The following is a 19383-nucleotide window of genomic DNA, read 5'->3' as shown; positions in this document are numbered from 1 at the left end:
GTTCTTGGTATGGCTTTTTCCCCCCCCCATCTCTTAGTAAGAACACTTTTCCTCTCCAAAAATGAATTTAGCCCTTGTGAAAGTTGCCTAATGAACATGGCTAGAAAATGAAGCGTTCACTCTAGAGCCAGAGCAGTGCTAGTACAAAGTGATCCTTATACTGCTTTCCCCAGTATGCCTGAACTCCCAAGTGCTGGGCTTCTCTGCCAACCTGGCCTCTTGTACATTAAGAGCTAGACAGATACCACTAACTTCGCAGATGTCACCACAAAAGCTAATAACTACTGACCTAGTCTGCCTCCTAAATGGTAACATGAAATACTCAATAGATCTCATCACCAGAGCCAAATTGTTCTGTTAAAGTTGAGGCATGGCTTTACAGAGCACTGAAAAGGGAGTAGATACATTTAACTGTGGTTTGGGTTTTTTTCCTGTGCCTTCAGTGTGCACTTCATACCATTCTGTTGCTTCAAAACAATGGAAAAAGTTTTTAAAACCCCCATTTACAAAAAAAAATTGCTTTATTCTGCTCCCCACAGGTTTTGTAGTTAAAGACCCATCAAATGCAGTGTCATAGCATACAAACTGATATCATGCTGTACTGGCTCAAGTTTTAAAGGTTGTAAGCTTCACACAACACTCAGACTTGCATAACTACAGTACAAAAAAATCATATGTAAAATTTCAAAACCATCTTATTTTGGGGAAGGATTTAAGACATTTTTAAATATCAATTCATAGAAGTGGAAGATATTTAAAATGAGACTTGTGGATTCACACAAACAAGTGCAGTATTCTGTGTAAGAACCAGGTATACATAACAAACCCCCACTTTCCACTGAAGTTTCTCTGTTTTAAAACAAAACAAAAAAACCCTAAATCAAACAGAGCATGAAATTTGATTGCATTTATTCTGAGATCTTAAGGGGGAGAAATGCATTGCACAGGTATATTAGTGATGCTGAATATAAATAAGTAAACCCAACGTCAAACTGCATGTTCCCTAAGGTGTTAGATTATTTATCTCAATTGTTACCAAAAATCCAAACTAATTAAAAAAAGAAACACCTGCTCTCACCACAGTCTTCCGCAGAAGATGACTTTCCATTTACAGGTATAACATGTGGTAGAACTACATTCTCAATCGGTTTAAAAAAAAGTTGGGTTTTGAAGTCTCTGAATGCCCTACCTTTTAAAAGCCATTAGACCAAAGCAGGTTCAAATGACACACCTGAAAGTAGTTCCTTTCCATATGCTGCCAATCCTGCCATGGATGAATGAAAGATACTTTCATAGCTATGAAGAAATGGAGTTGGGGGATGACACTTTCACTAACAGATGCCAGATTCTAAGCTGGCTCACAGAGGACCTAAATCACACTTTTCTTTGGACAATAAAGTTCAAGTTGCAGTTACTGTCCTACTTTTTAAAAAAAGGAACCATGGTTGCGCAAAAAAACCCTATTACCTAAATACATTAGTTTCAGCTGAAGCTGCCTTTCATCAGAAACCATAGGATCTGATACAATGAAGTTCTTCTAGGGTCGTTTACAAGAAGAGTAGCTCAGTGCTGTATATACTATTACTGCCATACTTTGTCTCGTATCCAAGTTTAACTGTGTGTTCAGCCTTAACGCTTGAGCTGTCACATTGCATTTCAATACCTGGCCACCAGAGTCATCTCTGCTTCCCTTGGAAAATAAAGTTAGATGCCATGCTGCTCACAAAGGAGCAAGTCTCTCCTAAAGGACAGCTGGGGGCCATTACTCCTTAGCATCTTGTTCATCTCCCTCTGCAACGCCGTCATCACTGGCCTCCTTCTCCTCTTTGCTGCGCTTGTTCTTTTTGTGCTTGTGGCGCCGGTGGCTTTCACCCTCTTCACTCTCGTGCTGCTTCCTGCAATGAGGGGGAAGGGGGAGAGAAACCAGAATCAAGCGTCAGCACGGCCAACTGCCACAGAAGTTCAATTGTACCTACGACAAAAGGTGCTGACAAGGATGACATGTTTGTGACCTAGAATAAACATGATCGAGATTACACATGCTGAGAACGTGATGCCATAGAAAGGTTTTTATCAGCACTTGTTCAAGGATGCTCTTGTTACTCATGAATGTCAAATCCATGAGGGAGTTACACAGGTTGGCCCAGCTGGATGCTGATAAATCCTTTCTGCCATGGTGCACCAATATGTGCCACAAATTTGACAGAGGTTGTTGTAGGAATAGTTTCTGGCTTTTACTACAACTATTTTTGGTATCTCTCCACCTGTAAAAGCCGGGCTCCAATAATATGTGGCAGGAGGGAATGCAGACTGTGTAGACAATAAATTTGAGAGACTGTTGAAAAATTTACCTACGCCAGTTTTTCTATGCAGAATCTCTTGGGACTTACCCGGGCTGGAAAGAAAAGACTGATCCCACTGGCAGAGACAACTGCTGACTTCCTAACTGGACAAAACAGCCCAATTCTACCTCTGATAAACCAGGTGTTGGCCAAGGACTGAGCTTTCCCCATCCTAAGTCTCAGGCCACAGGACTGTGTGGGAAGGTTCTTTCCTGCTTCCCAAAAGTGTAAAAAAGTTTCTCTGCCAGGTTTTCTTTTCAAAAAGAGAAGTTGCTCTGCAGGTTGAGAATGGACAAACCAATGCAGCAGGGTTGTGTAGGGGAGAAAGTGCAGAGGAGTAGCTCCCAGGGGAGTGTACATGGAGTTTAGCACATGGATACCTTCATGCAGAACATGTGTATAGATAAGATACACAAACACATTCTTATTATAACTGGCATTCCCAAACCCAGTGGTGGAGGTACACCTCTTGCTGAACACAGGCCCTGTGTAAAAATCCCAAGGCTGCAAGTCAGTTTCTAACTTGCTTTAATCATAGTTCTATTATCATAAAAAGAAACCACTCTTGGCATATTGATAACTTAATACCTTCCCTCCAAGGATCTCACAGCATTTCCTGCACAGGGAGATAAGCCTCCCAGCATCCTGGGAGACAGATGATATCTCCTAGCCAGTCACCCAACACATCAATGGCAGAGCCAGGAACTGAACTTACTTCTGCTTGTTTTCAACCCTGTGCTCCGACCACACAGCCATCCTTCCTCTCAAAGGTCTTGAACATTTAAAATGGGGACTTCATTTCTAAACATGACAGATTTTCTTCAGACTTAAATCTAACCTAAAGCAAGTTGAAAACTGCACTGCAGCCCCTTCTCCTACTGCAAGGATCCCACATGACATCAGAGCTTACCAGCATGATAACCTCAAGCACTAGGCTCCAAAATGCAATTGTAATTCAGAGCCACCTTTAAAAACACTGTACATGGATTTCACCATTTACTCAGTGGAACAAAATTCTCATCCAAGCACTCTGGGCTGCTCAAAAGGGGGAGTGCTTGCTTTTAAAGACAGCAAGAGGAAAATCCATCTGTGTTTCATTTCCAGTTGGCATTCTGTATCCTAATTCCCTATCGAAGCACTCTAATGGCTTTTGGCATCATTTCAAGAGAGTACATGCCGCCTGTACAGCCAAGCGATTTGCTGTATTTCTACTACAACATCAGATCTCTTGGGTATCAGGAGTATTGTTATTAAACTAGCACCAGCTTCCATTTGTTTTCCATTTGGATTTCATTGTGGTTCCCACCCTCTTGTGAGATTCTAAACCTTCCTTTACATCAAGAGAGCAGTCAGTACCTCTTGGAGAAATTCATGCGCATCCTGAAAGATAAACAGCATTTTACCACCAGTCTCCAGAGAGAAGGTTTTTCTGATACACTTTCAAAGTAAGTACATCAATTACATGGAGAAGGCATCATTATTCTCCCTCCTCCATAGAAGCAGCCCAGCCTGAAACGCTAAGGCCTGGTCTACACTACAGTTAGGTCGACGTAAGGCAGCTTACATCAACCTAATTATGTCAGTGTACATACTTTAGCCTTGCTCCCACCATGTAAGTGCCCTACTACGTCGACATCATAACTCCACCTCCACGAGAGGCGTAGAGCTTATGTCGGTGTAGTTAGGATGACGCAGTATCCATATCAACACTGTCAGTTACTTACGTCAGCTGTTGGCTGCTTTTCTTGTCAGTCACTTACAGCTTTAGCTGTCACCCCGGGGCAGGTGAGGGGCTCCAGCTAGAGCCTGCCTACCACCCAGGATCCAGACTGGTGGACTGAACCCTCCGGCCCGTGCACACCCCTTGGAGTGGACAGGTCCATTGTTCCAGCAGAGCACAGCTGAGTTTTTCTTCCTATTTTAGTTTGACATTTTTCATGGAAAGTTAGAGTTTCCTGGTGCAGTGTCCATGACCAACGGTATCCTTGCTGGGAATCAATGTGGGGGACCTACAGATGGTGCTTTGCCAGATCCCCTTGCTCCTCTAGAATGTACAATATGAATACACAGGAATACAAAGGAATCCTTCTGCTACCAAGGATGGCTCTGAACCCCTGGCCAGATGCATTACTTATGGGATTTTGCCTTCTTCTGAAGCATCAGATACTGGACAATGTCACAGGCATAGGCAATGCCAGAATGGACTAGAGGTTAGGTTTGCTGTGGATATTCCAGCCTCTGTTCTGAGCCAAGATCCACTCCCACTTAAAGGGTGTGCTGCACCAACAAGGAATCTTACCGTCTTGAAGACTTATGTTTACTGCTCTCCTCCTTTTCTCTGTGCCTGCGCTCCCGGTGGCGATCCTCCCGCTCTCTGCTCCGATCTCTACTCCTGCGATAATCCCGCTCAAAATCATAACCTCGCTCCCGACTGTAGTAGCGATATCGCTCGTCGTCGCTTTGGGGGAGAGACAAGCGTACCGTGAGGCAGGGGGAGCTGCTAGACAGAGGGAGGGGGAAAAATACGCTACTCATTAGCACTTGAGCCTGCCCTCTCATACATTATGAGCTATGTTCATGAAGCCTGTGAAATCCCAGGGTCTCAGAGGGCCTCATCTACTCACAACCTGACCTATATGAAGACCCCCATCCTCCCAAGGGAAACATCTCCTCTCGGCAAAGTGCAATGTTGATTTTGTCTGGAATTCTCCACTAGCACAATCAGAACAGATATTTAAAAGGAAAAACCCTCGCACGTCCATAAGCTGCTTTATCAGAGCTCAGAAGCAACACTGGAGTTCAGATCAACATACACGTTTCAACAAACATTCATGCAACTGTCTGTAATAATAAACACAGAAATAATAGTTTCCTATTCCCATCCCTGGCCCTCCCACAACACACTCCAACCCCTCCAACATAAGGTATAGGAGATCTCAACTAAAGAGAATGGTTTAGAGTTTCTATAAGGATGTATAAGAGTCTAAGGACTATTCTTACACATGAGTGTGTGGTAGAGGACCTGGCCTTTGCCCAGGTGGTCTTTCTGGAACACAATTATGACATGCCTTCTCTCCATTGATCAGTCTTGCTCTACGTTTTCCATAAACTAGAAGGAAATGACCAAAGTGGCCCAGAAACGTGGTCTTTGTATCTCTCCACTCTACTAGTGCAGAACTGTACTCTGCAGTACTTTTGTTCAGGCTACTTTTACATCATGCAAGTCATGGAGCATCTGCCACTTTGAGTCTATTTTTATTTATTTACACACAAATACAGATAAATACACATACACGCACCCAAGGAAACTGTATGATGCACACAGAGACCACATGATCTTATGGTCTGCACCCTTTCTCCAGCCTAAACATCTCACCCTCTTCTATATAAAACTGCATATCCAAAATTCAGACACATTCTTTAATTCCCACTCTCTTCTCCCCTATGCCTGTCTTATAACTCCTCTTCTCCATAAAGACATTGAACACTACACCTTAAAAAGATCCCAAGTCCCATCATTGGAAACAAGAATGAAACATTTGGGGAAAAAACCTGAAATGCTGTTTTGTGACCTATGGAAACAAGTTAAAGAAGAACACTCCCAAAATAGAAGCAATCAGCCAGAATCAAAGAAAGAGCTATCATCTGGGAAGGATCACCTCAAAAAGGGATTAACCAATTACCGTAACTTGCCCTACCTGGTGAATACAATTTAAGCTCCTACATGCCAACATACTCTACAGCAACTAAAAATGCTAGCACGATGCCTGGAGTGCTAAGCAGATCACATGATTCGTGTCCCCAGAATTCCAGGAGCCTTACAAATTCCAGTATGTTAACATGCTCATTCCTTCCCTGCCTGATCACCTTCCAAAATACCTGAAGCCTTTTTAAAAAGCTCTTTGTTACAAGAAAACAGCCTTGTTTGCTAGGCTCAGTGGCCTGGAAGTTCCCAGAGCAAGCAGCACCCTTTGCCAGGAATATACATATATTCTGGTGATGTTTTCAGAAACTACTGGTATTGCTGGGCATGATGCTTGTAGAAATATCAATAGTGCTTGTGACAACAGTAACAGCACGAGAGCCCTATGTGGGAGTGTGCAAAGCAACTGCATTGAAAGAACAGCAACCATCTAATCTTTCCTGTCTCTCTGGTTTGCAGCCTCCTCCACTGAGCTCTCTCATGGCTATTGTCCCCTTAAATCACACTTAATTTCCAGTAAGGTGGCTGTCTCCAGAGAAATGCCCATTGTCATTAAGGGTTTACACTGCATGGCAGGTTCACAGTGAACAGTGCTCCTTATCCCAAAAGCTTTCAAACCATGGGCCTCAGCAAAAGGGGGCAGTTTCCCATCAACATTATTGTTAAATTTAGAAGCTTTTCAACGGTCATCTTGAAACTACAGAATAATTAATGGTACCTAGCATTTGTATAGAACTTGTCATGCAGAGACCACAAAGTGCCTTACAGAAGAGGTGGATATATGTCATTAGCCCTGTATTCCAAGCAGAGAAACCGAGGCATGGAGATTATGTGGCTGCATACCAAGTCAACAACTGAGAAGAACCCAGGTGTCCTATCTCTCGTTCTTGTGCTCTGGTTACTGACCAGTGCTGTCTCCTCCTAGCGGAGCTTAGTACGCACATGTCACCACCGATTCCTCCAACAAGACAACTGTAAGTGTGGTAATAACTTCCATGCTCTCATCTGGCAGAGCCTAGCCCCCTCCCTGGGAGGCCATGGCAGTATCACACAGACTACCGTGCTTACTTGTTGTATTCACTGGTGGTTGGAGTCCGGTCTCTGTCTCTCTCCCTTTCCCTTTCCCGCTCCCTTTCTCTCTCACGCCTTGAGCTGGAGTACTCCCAGTGGCTGCTGCTGGAGCTGCTTGTGCCCTTATCCACTGTCGTTACCCAGGGCGTGTGAGACGTGGAAATAGGAGGGTAGCTGATGAAACCAGAATCTGCAGTGAGAGAGCAGAACCTTCACTCGTCTGAAGGGTTAGTGCTGCCCCTTATGCTGACCCAGCGGGGAAAGACGACATGCTTCTCTGCACTCTGCAACCAGGCCACACTGGGCAGCAATTTCGTCAGATCCTGCAACCTAAACAGGTTTGCTCTAGGTCAGGTCTGGGATTGGGACTCACCCAGTAACATGTAGGTGCTCCAGTTAGTGGTACTGCTGGATCAGGAAGTGACACTCCTCCCTCTGAATAAGCACTAACCTAACCTCCACCTCTTCACCCAGGAGCCCCTCATTTTCCCCTTGCATATTCATGTATGATATTCTAACAAGTTTTAAGCATTATCTCCCTAGGCCAGAAACAGGCAGATGTTGCTGCAATTACTCCAGGCACTGATTAAGGATATTCAATCAGGAGCTCCTGAGACCTGCCCTCTGTGGGTCACAGCTGCCCACTTGGCCATGTTATTGGTCTTCCCCCAGGAAGCCCCATGATTTCTTCCTTCCCCAGGAAGCATCCTCTGAGCAGGAGGACAAGACAAAGGATCCTGAGAAGCCCTGACGGTATGTCTCTTTTTGATTAGCCAGCAGAGTCTATAGTTTGGTCTTCAAGATTCCTAGCCAGCCCTGTTAGCTCAGAGAGCAAGAGGTCTGGTCTCCGACCCCTTGCAGGGTCAGGGCTGGTGCCTGCAGCAGGTAAATCCCAGGTTCCTTCTCTATCAGATGTTGAATTAAGAAATGCTTTGAAATATCATGCAGAGGTCTCAGTGCTGGCTAAAGAAGAGTGATACCTAGTGAATCCCAGACCACCACTAACCTCCCTGGAGGTGTCGTAGTCACATATTGACCTGCCATTGCCCTGCTTCATTGGAAAGGGTCATCGAGGTCACAGCCTGAGCCGGTATAGGCTGCTGCTGGGATGTTTATTTGAGTGAATACTAGATTAGAAGGCTGCAGTTTCTCAAGATGCCTCATACCCAGGCTCTGCAGTCCCTACCTTCCTCTCCCCAAAAAGGGGGAGGAAGGTGTCAGCACCTGCAATCCTGCCTGCTCGACGGGGACAGGCACCACTTGTAAGTGCCACTGACCCAGGGCAGGAGCAAGCTGGATACTAAAGAAACAGGAAAGGACCTAGGCAGCACGGGCAGAGTTGTAGCGGGGAAGGAGATCTACTGAAACACTGTCACTGCATCTTCCAGCAGGAAACTAAAGGAGACAGGTTCCTGTGAGTGTGCATAGGCAGGGTGTGTACATGTAGCACGGAGTGAAGACACAGCAGGGGTGGGAGGGGGACATTCAAAGGCTCATGCAGGAAAGTCTGAAATTTGGCTGAGGGTATGTTCTTCCCTGGAAAAAGCTAGGATTACAACTAGGGCACAGGGACCCATGGCTGCACTGTTGCTGACATGGGAGTTGGGTGCTGAGAGCAGCTGAAACAGGAATGAGAACTGTTTAATTACAAGCATCACCTGGGTCAGAGTCACTTCAGAGAGTGCAGCTGATCTAAGACTGTCTAGAACAGAGGTGGGCAAACTACGGCCCGCGGGCCACATCCAGCCCGCAGGACCGTCCTGCCCAGCCCCTGAGGCCCCCCCCCCACCCCCCACAGCCTCAGCATGCCACACTGCCAGTGCTCTGGCCCACCGCTCTTGCCGGGCAGCATGGCTAGCTCCAACATGGTAAGGGGGCAGGGAGCACTGAGCCCCGGGGGCCACAGTCAGGAGACAGGGAGCAGTTGGATGAATCGGGGGGGGGGCCTGAATAGGTGTAAGTTCTAGGGGGCGGGTTCCGGGGGGCAATCAGACAGATAAGGGGCAGGAGCCAGGCTGTTTGAGGAGGCACAGCCTTCCCTACCTAGCCCTCCATACAGTTTTGCAACTTCTATGTGGTCCTTGGGCCAAAGTTTGCCCACCCCTGGTCTAGAACGTTTACTGTTAGGCCCATTACCGACACCCGCTGTCAGCGACTGGGCTGTCTGGAACGCAGACACAGCTTCAAAGGTCACAGTGACAGAGGCATAGGTCAGCCTAGCACAAGGGTAAGTTACCAACAACCCTCTGGCCAGCCCCATGCCCAGTCAGTTCCACCATTCTGTAGCTTCTGTGCTCACCTGCAGAGCTGTATCCAAATGGTGGAGGCTGCCTGTTATTGTAGCCGGCAGGTTGGCTTTGGAGAGAACACAAGGACACCAGTTACTAACATCAGTTACCTGCCATCAGTTTAGCATACAGAGCAGGAACCTGCAATACACGTATTGTTAACTCAATGGAGAGATTAAGACAGGACTCCTCCCCGCCCCACAGATGCCACAAGTCTCCTCCTAACCCCCTTGCTTTTCTGTTCAACTTCTGAAATCCAAGCTGGGTTCTTCACACCTGCCTGGTCTCCAGACCAACAACAAGTCTCCACTCCGCTGCTGCTGTTTCCCTCCATTGCCCTGGGTTGAGGGTGGATGTGGGATCTGGTAGCAGGGAGAGGCAGGACAGAGTGGGAGGTCTTGCCGGGAGGATGGAGATAAGAAGTGAGGGACTGGATCTGGCCAGAAGCCCAGACAGTCTCCCCTCCCTCTAGTCACAGATCCTCCTTCCTCTTTGCCATGATGCCCTGCAGCGGCCACACCAAAATTCAGGAAAATGGTCAGTCTTGAAAAGGCCAGAGGCAGTGTGAAAATGGAAGATCGTGCTGGAAATGAGAAGTGAGGAAAGCTTATCAGAGTCTGAGGAAAGGTTCTACTTAGGTTCACTCACGTTTTGGGCAAAAAATTGTATAAATTAATGTAATACAGAGTTTGTTCATCTCTAGCAGATGGTGGCAGATCGTTTGGGGATGGAAGGAGTGGCGATTTGAACGAAATGAGATTTTCTTTAATAGCTATAAAGCCATGTGTTATGCTACTCAAACAACAACAACATTTTGCCCTCCATAGCATTTTTCATGCAAGGATCTCCAACCATTCTTCTTTTGGGGGGGGGAGGCCATCTGGGAACTTTAGCCATGCAAGATGACCTTTCACCTCACAGACAGCTCCCTGAAGCATGATGTGGTGTGGTGGACTGGGAGTCTGGCAATTTAAGTTATATTCCTGGCTCTGCCATGAGCCTGTTCTGTGTTCTTGGGCAAGACCCTTTGCCTCCACGAGCATTAGTCTTCCATCGTCCTCCCCAATCTACACGAGGCTCATAATGCTTCATAAGAAATAATTCATAGCAGCAAAGTGCTCTAAGATCCTTGGATGAAAACTGCCAGGGAAATGCAAAATGGCATTATTAAGAACACCGTGAAAGTGACAATACAATTCCCAATACTGGTCGTGAACATATTCCTAGCATGTGTGTGACATGGCAAGATACCAGTAAACTGACAAACCAAGGGCGAAGTTTGCTGCAACAGATTAAAGCATTGGAGCAAGAGTTCACTGCAAACTTGGCAGTTCATGCTCCCCTTTCAAACCAGGTGCAGGTTGTAAGTTACAAATATTCTAAACACAAACCTAGCATGGCCATGCTGATGGGTCTCCTACTATGTAGCACACCTAGTTACAGTATCCCCACATCCTGCTCCTTAAGATACCTTGATTTTTAGCACTTCTTAAAGATTCTTCACAATTCTTAAAACTGTGAAAGAAACAAGATAGCTTCTACTTCTCTACTATGCCTCCCACCCAGAGTAATTCCATTTTACTGTCCATTTTACATTTACATTCAGCTGTGTAAAACCAGAATGGAAAATGATCTACTCAAAGGAAGGCTCTGCCTTACCCATCAAGTGTTGGAATGAGAAGAGCTGGTGGAGGAGCCAGAGGTGGAGGGAACAGCCCTATAAATAAAAGCACAGTGTCAAGATGAGGCTGCAGCAGGCTTACAGTGTGGGCTAGACTCCCCCAGAAATCAGGTAATTAAAACACAGTTCGACTCTGAACAGTTGTGGAAATGGCACCTTCTTACTCCACAAACTCACACCCCTGAGTGTATTCAGAGCCATATGCCCTTACCACAACTGAACCTCTACTGCTTTTTACTCCTATGTGCCCTACAGAGACAGCGCAGCTAAAGAAAAAGGAGCCAGACTCTATTCTGGCTTGTGCACCATCAACAAAATATCAACTCAAGTACAGAGTGAAAATTTCCCCCTACATTAAACCTGTGCAGTCCCATGGAGAACTGAAGGCTCGGCTCTAAGATCCCAGGTTGAAATCCCTAGGGCTGACTGTAAATAGAATGATGGTTTTAGCTGTACATTGATTGAATGTGACATGCAACACGGAAGCCTACTGTACTCTTTTGGGAAAATCACTTTTCTGACCATAACTACACCGTAGAAGGCAGAAACCACAGTAGGGCAGAGCACAAACTAGACAGTTAAATGGATGTTAGAAGGGCCCCACATGATCTCTTTCCACTTTTTAAAAGTGACTTGCATACCCAGGCTTCTAAATCCCATTGACTTTCAAAGTGGCTAAATCACTTTTGAAAATGAGACTTAGGTGATTTTGAAAATTTTACCAGTTTCAAACAAACAAGAAGTTCTTGCATAAGCCATTACCAATGGTAAGGACATCACGCTAAGTGAACCATTAGTTTCTTCCAGTGTAAAGATTTGTTTTTGTTATTTTAAAAGAATGTGTTTTCTTAAGTTATTCTGACACTCAATCATCAAGATTTCCCCCTTCCCTATTTTTGAAAGATTTTTAATCTGTAGATAATATGACTAGAGAAAGTTGTAATGCTTATGAACTCATCCCTCCAGAGCAGTTGCTATTGTTGAGACAAAGCTCTGATCGTTATTAGTGAGTCATGAACCTTCCTCTAATTACCGTAGAGCTAAAAATCATCACAGGATATTTTCCATGCATTACACTTTTCAATCCAATTACTCTATATGGAGCTTCCACTATAGCTAAAGTCATTTCCTTCCCCTCCAGCCCATCATAACTTTAATCTAGATGGAACCAGAATTGCAACTGGCAACAGCAACGCCCAGAAGTAGGCTGGGATTTGTGCTCTGCTTTGCTAGAGGTGGCATTTCCCTAGATCCAAGCTCACTATGACCAGGGTCCATTCAATAACAAAAATAATCCATTCTGCAATATTATTTACACTTAGATGAGAAGTTCCAATCAGGATCTGAAGCTCCTCAAAGTCTGGGGCTGTTCCAGCTTGGGCTCAAGCTTATTTGTTACATTTGGTTTGTTACCGTTCACCAACTCTACTGTACGTCATGGGAAAGAGAACTTCCAACAAAAACGGCCACTGTTGCCCCTTTGTTCTCACACTCTCTCTGAAATCCTACCAAATCAAAGTGCTTCATGTAAAAGACTCATCACTATGTGAGATCCCATGATGACACAAGTTAGATCTTCTGAAATTTAACCAAAAAACTTTCATGATGTCCTCTGCCAACCAAGCTCTCCAAGTTGCTTTCTGGATTATTCTTCTGAAATAAAATGATTGTTTTAAGTGGCCCTATCGATCATTATTGAGCTCTATAAGTTAAGCAGTTGAAGGAGTTTGAGATTGCACTGCTTACCTTAGCCTAAGTCTGAATGAGCTCAAGGTAAGATGCAGCCACTCCATTTCATACTACTATTTTGACTCACTGCCACTGTTAAAAGCAAATCATTAGCTTACCTGGAATGGGACCTGGTGGTGGCAAGCCTATGGAAATAAGAAAACAAACTTAGTGAGAATAAAAAGATATTAACATTCTTTTGTTACTGCAAGCTAATGAGCCTGGTTTAGTAGTATCCTCTTCAAGAAGTTTGAGGCCAAGTATATTTCAGCAAACAGATATACAGTAAAAACTGTTCACTTCTCCCCCCCCCCTTTAGCCATCATAGAAATGAGGCAGAAAAGACCAAGGAGGCTATTACTTCATCCACTCAGGCAACACAATAATGTTCTCCATGGATTAGATGCCCTGAAAGCATATTTATTCTGGATCTGCAGAAAAGGAAGCCACCGAAGAGAGAAGCACTAGTATGATAGGCTCTTGCTGACCTCTTCCAGTCAGGAGACTAGCTGCTGCATGCTGGACGAGGTAAAGTCCAAAGTTTGGCCTTCACTTCAGTATTCTAGCCCACCAGTAATAAAGGCACTGATCACCATAGTGAGGTCAATTTTTGAGTGGAAGAGGCACAGCCTTGTTTGTAGTAAATGGAAAAAGGTGTTTCAGGCCATTGCTCATGGTGCTTAGTTAGCAAAAGGAATCAATAGGATTCTGACACCGTGCACACCCTGGACAGTCAGCAGGCAAATGCCCATGAATGAGCAAGCCATCTTGGTCTTTGCCTGCACATTTTTCTAAAAGGCTGATCCAAAACTCCACTTGACGTCAATGACAGGTATACATGTGAAACCACTACAGTCCTAAGTCTAACCGTGATTTTAGCAACAGAGTTTAAAGGATTAATTAGCTTTCACCTGAGACACTGACTCATGCAACACTAGATCAAAGATAAATGAATGACAAACTGTCCATTCAGAGTAAATATGTCTAATCTAATCTCTGGACCAGGATCAACACGCATTACTGAACCAGATGTTTTTAAAGAGATGATTTTGGTTCCTCTCTAGAAAATAAATACTAATCTAACCCCAATTCACATAGGTTATCTCCAGGAAGGTGTGTCACACAGTGCATCAAGTAGCAGAAATGGGAGTAGAACCTGAGACTCCTGACCCCCATAGCCCTGCTCTTACCACTGAACAATGCTCCTTTCCTTCAGGAAAACAATGTAATCCCGCTATCTAATCAGCCCCTCTCTAAAGTTAGGTGTGAAGCATACACCAATTTGTCACAGTTACATTTATTATACAAGGAACCACCATCCACTTGAAATCTAGTCACTCTAAAAATAAATTTAAAATAGTTTCAGGTCTACAAATACTCAAGTCCCCCTGCCGAGTGGCTTTTTTTCCCCTCTTTTGTTGTTAAAATTTCTCTCCCCCTCTTGCTATTGTGTAAGATCCATACAAACATCAGAGGAAGGTGAGTGACTGTGCAGGAGAAAGAGAAACTGATTATATGCAAAATATTGCCAAAGACACAAAGGGGGAATACCCAGACAAAAATAGAGGCACCCTCCCTCTATCATTAGGTTCTAGCCTCCTAGGCATTGTAACTACCGTAGGTAAAAAGCATTCTGGGAGATGTGATTTTTAAGTTCAGTGAGTCTTCTTAAGTGCCAAGTGCACTCAACACCACGCCTACCTACTCAATCTCTGTAAGGGAGCACAAACTTGACGACATTGAGAGACACTGACAGCTTGCCAGGAGTCCATGGGAGGCCCCTCATTTGCACATACATTCACACTATTCTCTTAAAAGTGAAAAATAAAATGGGCAGAACTCTAATACCTGCTTACACTCTCAGATGTTTATACAAGTAATATCCCACAGTGACACAAGGTATGATAAAATGTATAGGATACACATATAGAAGGGATATGAACCCTTAGACTTCAGGGCACAAACTAACCACCACCCAACCTGAGTAAGAAAAACTTCCCCTCTAAGCAGATTATTCCAGAACTGTCCATTACGGACGGGGTGTCTCACCTTCCTCTGAAGTATCTGTCAGAGAGGATCCTGGACTATGTAGATAGCACACTATTCTGATCCAATGAGGCAATTCCTATGTTCCTATCTTCCTTCAAAGATTAATAGAAATTGCTAGTCTACTTATCCATGTGTAAGATGCCAAGCAGCATGGTATCCAAGTGACATCAGCGACTGAAACAAAACACTGAGAGCCATTCAAGAGGAACAGCAGCCCTGAAGAGTATATATATATATATATATATATATATAAAATCTGAAGGCAGGGAGGGTTCCCCAGCTGTCTGAGTTGCAGTTTGAGTTAGTGGAATCTCAGTGATATGATACATGGCTGCTCAACTGTCCCTTAACATTTCTTAATTATACTAAAGATTCCTTTGATTTCCCCAAGTTTCAGGTATCTGAACTTAACACACTCAGAGATTGCTGCGCAATCAAGATTGCTCTGTATTCAGAGCAAATACCTACCTGGAGGATGCAGAGGAGGTGGGACAGAAGTAACTGGAGGTGGAGGGTGGAGAAAGTGTGGTGGGGGTGGCCCAGCAATTGGGGGAGGTGGGGGACCTGCTGGTGGTACAAACGGCTGTTGCTGAGGTGGCTGCTGGGGCTGTGATGGTTGCTGGGGCTGCTGTGGGGGTTGTGGCTTATTTCCATGATCTCCAAGAACCTTTAAAACAAAAACAGACAGAAAATAGAAGATGGTATTTTACCCCTTGGAGCCTGCAGTCAGTGCCTCCCAGTGCTGGCAAAAGGGTCATGTGCCACAGAACCCAAGCACCCCAACATTACAGGGAGGGAGTAAGTCGGGGACAGTCTCAGCCTTTTAGACACACTACAGGGGAGAGGTCACAAGCTCAGCATGCAAGGAAATGCCCTGCCAACAAACATCTTTGCTAGCATGAACACAGCAAGTGGTAGAGTCCAAGCTAGCTACAAATCTACTCCTATGCGAGATACCCCTGCCCCAGGGATGCACAGAATTATGACTGAATGGGTCACTTGCATGCCCCTTACGTTAATAATACCCTTAGAACTAGCCAAAAACCGGATCCCAAGAGGGGTTGAACACAGCCACTCTTGAGATCAGGCCCCACATCACAGCCCTCAAAATAAGAGCAGCCCCATTCGAGTGGTGATATGCTAACTCTTATTAAACAGACAATTCTGTTCAAAAATTTGTTTTTGAAGTGCATCCAATTTGCTTTCTTCACAAATACAGTATGGGGTCAAATTCTGCTCCTAGTTGCATCAGTGTAAATCCACCATCAAAATTAACGGAGCACTGCTGGAGTCACACCAGTCTAACTGGCAAGAGAATTTGGCCCTTTATGTTCACATTGCCACTATTTTAAAGTTCAGTATACAGCAAACACCAAAATGATTTGGATATGCAGACACCAGCGCTTGGTAAAGGGAAGAAGAATTTACTAAGCAGATTTAGCCTTGATGCACCACTGGGGCCTACCCTTAGTAAAAGGTTTGTTTGCACTTTCCCAACATTGTTATTTTATAAAAGATTTTGGGGGGTCATGCACACTAGTTTTTTGCGTTGGAGGGGACAGATAGAAAAGAATTGTTCTGGTCAGAAGGTTCTGGGGACTCTCTGAAAACCCCTCGCTTCTGGCTGCTGAGAATCCCAGCAGAATATGGGCATTAGGTTTTATATGGGATGATACCACTGAAGTCAATGGAGTTACACTGAAGTGAGATCAGAACAGGCCCACGGTTTGTAACTTGATTTTTTTGTCCCCTTTAAAGACATCATTAAGTAGTAGAGTCCCAACACTAAGACTCTGCAGGGTGAAGAATGTCGAACAACAACTGACATGAATGTTATTTATTTTTTTAAAATGACAAAAAAAATACATAAACATTCCCTAGTAATGTTGGAAACCCCCACACAACAGCACTAGGTTAGTGCATGGGAATGGAAAAAGAAAAATGACCAGAATAGTTTTACGGTCCAACATGAGAAAAAGGTAAATGACAGCAATTAACACTGAAAGTAAATTGGATTGTTACAATTCTTTCAGGTTTAAAAGGAGAACACATTCGTAAAAAGGTATGGCTTTTAAAAAAAACACAAAAAAACCACTAACAAATCCATCTAGAAACTTCACAGTTAACATTTGCTGAATATCATGATGGCAGTAGGGAGCTCGGACCCTCCTGCTCAAAAAACAGAAGTCCCAGTGTGTGTGGGAGGGGTGGGGGGAAGAGAATCTCCATTAGCACTGTAGGGCTGATGATACAGTTGAGTTCTGATTCCACCCATTAGGGGGGCAATGGCATGTGCATACGTTATGATTGGTGATTTATTTTGCAATCTTGACAGTGTCCATTTCAAACAAACCCCATATTTTACAGAAGTAGACAGTCAGGAAAGTGCAGACAATTGCTCAAAGTTCATCTGAAAGTGCACGGGATATCAAATGTTTGAAGACAGCTTGAAGCTGTTTACCTGAATGGGATTTTCCTCTGAGGCGTGTTTATCGCGGCGTCTTCCTTCTACCCTCCTAATAGTGCCTGCCTGTCCACCAATCACATCAATTGTCCCACCCAGCTTCCTGGTACAAAGTAGATATATCTTCTCAGGTTCAGCACAGAAATTAGAAGTAACAGTTTTTCTCTTCCCACTCCCCCCCCCCCCCCCAACAGAGAGCCCTCTCTCATGCTGGGAGAACTAAAGCAAAAAGGCCAAGCACATTCTTTTCCACCTAGGGAAAAATCACTCCAGGCAGAGCTCAAACTGGCAGGGAAACACAGTAGAAAGGTGGGGAATCCTTTGCTGCATGTGCACAACTTGAGCTCTGGCTACAGGTAGAGAGTTAGGTCTCTTTAGACACCACTTTGTGCTTGATCCTGAGATGTGAAGAATACTCTACTGGCTTCAGAGGGAGAAGGGGGTGTTGAACATCTCCAGTTCAGACCCTGAAAACTGTCACTCACCTACCCTTCAATAAGACTACTCAAGTGAGTACAGGTTGCAGGATCAGGCCCAATGCCCTTGCAAACAGATCTAGCAGGAGTGGAGAGTGCATAGCACTTGAGGCCCTTAGACCAGAGACAGCTCCAAATTTGCACCATTTCATGATGGATCCATGCTAACACTCACAGACCATCACTCTAAACCAAATACTCTCTTTGGTTACAATTCTGACTGTTGGACACATTTTTTGCCTCTATTCCTAGGCCCAGTCCTCCTCTCAAAGAAGTCAGGGAGAGTTTTACCACTGGCTGTAATGGGAGCAAGATGGGGCGTTATATTAATAAAGGGTGTTTGCATATAAACAGGGGAGCAGATTCTGCTGTTGGTTACCCTAGTTAGATCAAAATCAGCCCAGGATCTTTGTTTCTCAAGAATTTGTATCTTCCTGTTGCTTATTCAAAATCCTATACTGGGGACAACTATTTTCACAGCTGTGATGTCACAAGCACAGGATTTGGGGGATGAAGGAGAAGCAGGAGAGTTGAAGGGATTTTAGGAATCAAACGTAGGTTTATGAAAATATTTTCAGTAATAAAGACCAAGTGACAAGGCAGTTGGGACTATCTGAATAGACAGGTTAGAGTTTCTTGTGCAGAGACAGCAGCTCATGAAGGGCCTGATCCTTTAAAGGATGCAGAGTCCCCCTCCTCCCGAAGGCTGTGAATTTGTCATTACTTTTGTGACAGTAGCTGATGTTAGGACATAAACCCAGGTCTGGGCCATTCTAGCCAGCCCCTTACTGAGTGAAACTCCACCAGAAAATTTCAGTCTGGCTCTACTGGAAAGCCACATGAGCTTTTAATTAACTGTTGAAGTCATTTACTAAAAAGAGTTCACAGTATTTTAACTAACAATAAAGGATACTTGACTCCAAATAATGGGATCCCATTAAGTGTTGCATTCCCCCCCCACCCAAAGTTTGTGACTTCTGCATCTTTTGCCTGACAAAGCCATTGCAAACAGCACCGCCACAGTCAGCTTCTGCTGCAATCCATCCAGCGAGAAGTAGGATCACACCTAACACCTTCTACTGTGGTACAAGCAAGTTACAGAAGGGCCAGAGCTAAACAAAACTAGTGAAGTTTGCTGTCCTTCCCATTTCCACTGTCATTGGAAACAAGACTTTGTAAACACAACCTGCTGATTGTTGAGATATAGTAGCACAATAGATGTCCAATTTCATGGCATTTATCCTAGTGCCAACAGAGAGACGTGCTGTGGCTATAGCACCAAAGGTATTTAAACACATTAACCTGGATTAAAATCAATCTCTAGATAAAGGCAATACTGATTCCATGTTAAAATGGACATTGCTAAATGTATTAGGGCTAGAATGTATTTTCTTAAAGAAAAAGGAACTTTACAAAGCCCAAAAAGGAAAGAAAAGTTTTCATTTATTTCAGTAGGAGCAGGTTGGATTTGCACAGACTTTGAGAAAGAATAGCATCACATGCGAGAGCTGGAAAGTAAAACGGATCAGTCTGATTTCTCTGTCAAGAAGACGGGAAATGCAAGACACACCTAACTGCTTA

General features: G+C 44.4%; 1 protein-coding gene across 3 annotated transcripts in view; it reads right to left on the bottom strand.

Annotated features, from left to right (window-relative positions):
- Positions 1-502: 502 nt before the first annotated feature.
- Positions 503-19383, bottom strand: part of LOC311526020 (uncharacterized protein) — a 34359-nt gene continuing 15478 nt past the window's right edge. For all 3 annotated transcript variants that reach the window (XM_084638641.1, XM_084638642.1, XM_084638643.1), the window contains 8 exons: positions 17324-17429; positions 15331-15529; positions 12933-12959; positions 11064-11121; positions 9416-9471; positions 7114-7306; positions 4642-4800; positions 503-1895 (listed from right to left, as the gene is read on the bottom strand). In XM_084638641.1, the coding sequence (XP_084494767.1) occupies positions 1763-1895; positions 4642-4800; positions 7114-7306; positions 9416-9471; positions 11064-11121; positions 12933-12959; positions 15331-15529; positions 17324-17429 (931 nt within the window). In that variant the 3' untranslated portion in view covers positions 503-1762. The remainder of the gene's footprint in view (positions 1896-4641; positions 4801-7113; positions 7307-9415; positions 9472-11063; positions 11122-12932; positions 12960-15330; positions 15530-17323; positions 17430-19383) is intronic.

This window comes from Lepidochelys olivacea (assembly GCF_965140295.1).
Source record: "Lepidochelys olivacea isolate rLepOli2 genome assembly, chromosome: 9".
Taxonomy (NCBI): domain Eukaryota; kingdom Metazoa; phylum Chordata; order Testudines; family Cheloniidae; genus Lepidochelys; species Lepidochelys olivacea.
The sequence above is the reverse complement of the archived record's forward strand: the minus strand, read 5'-3'. Positions and strand labels throughout refer to the sequence as shown.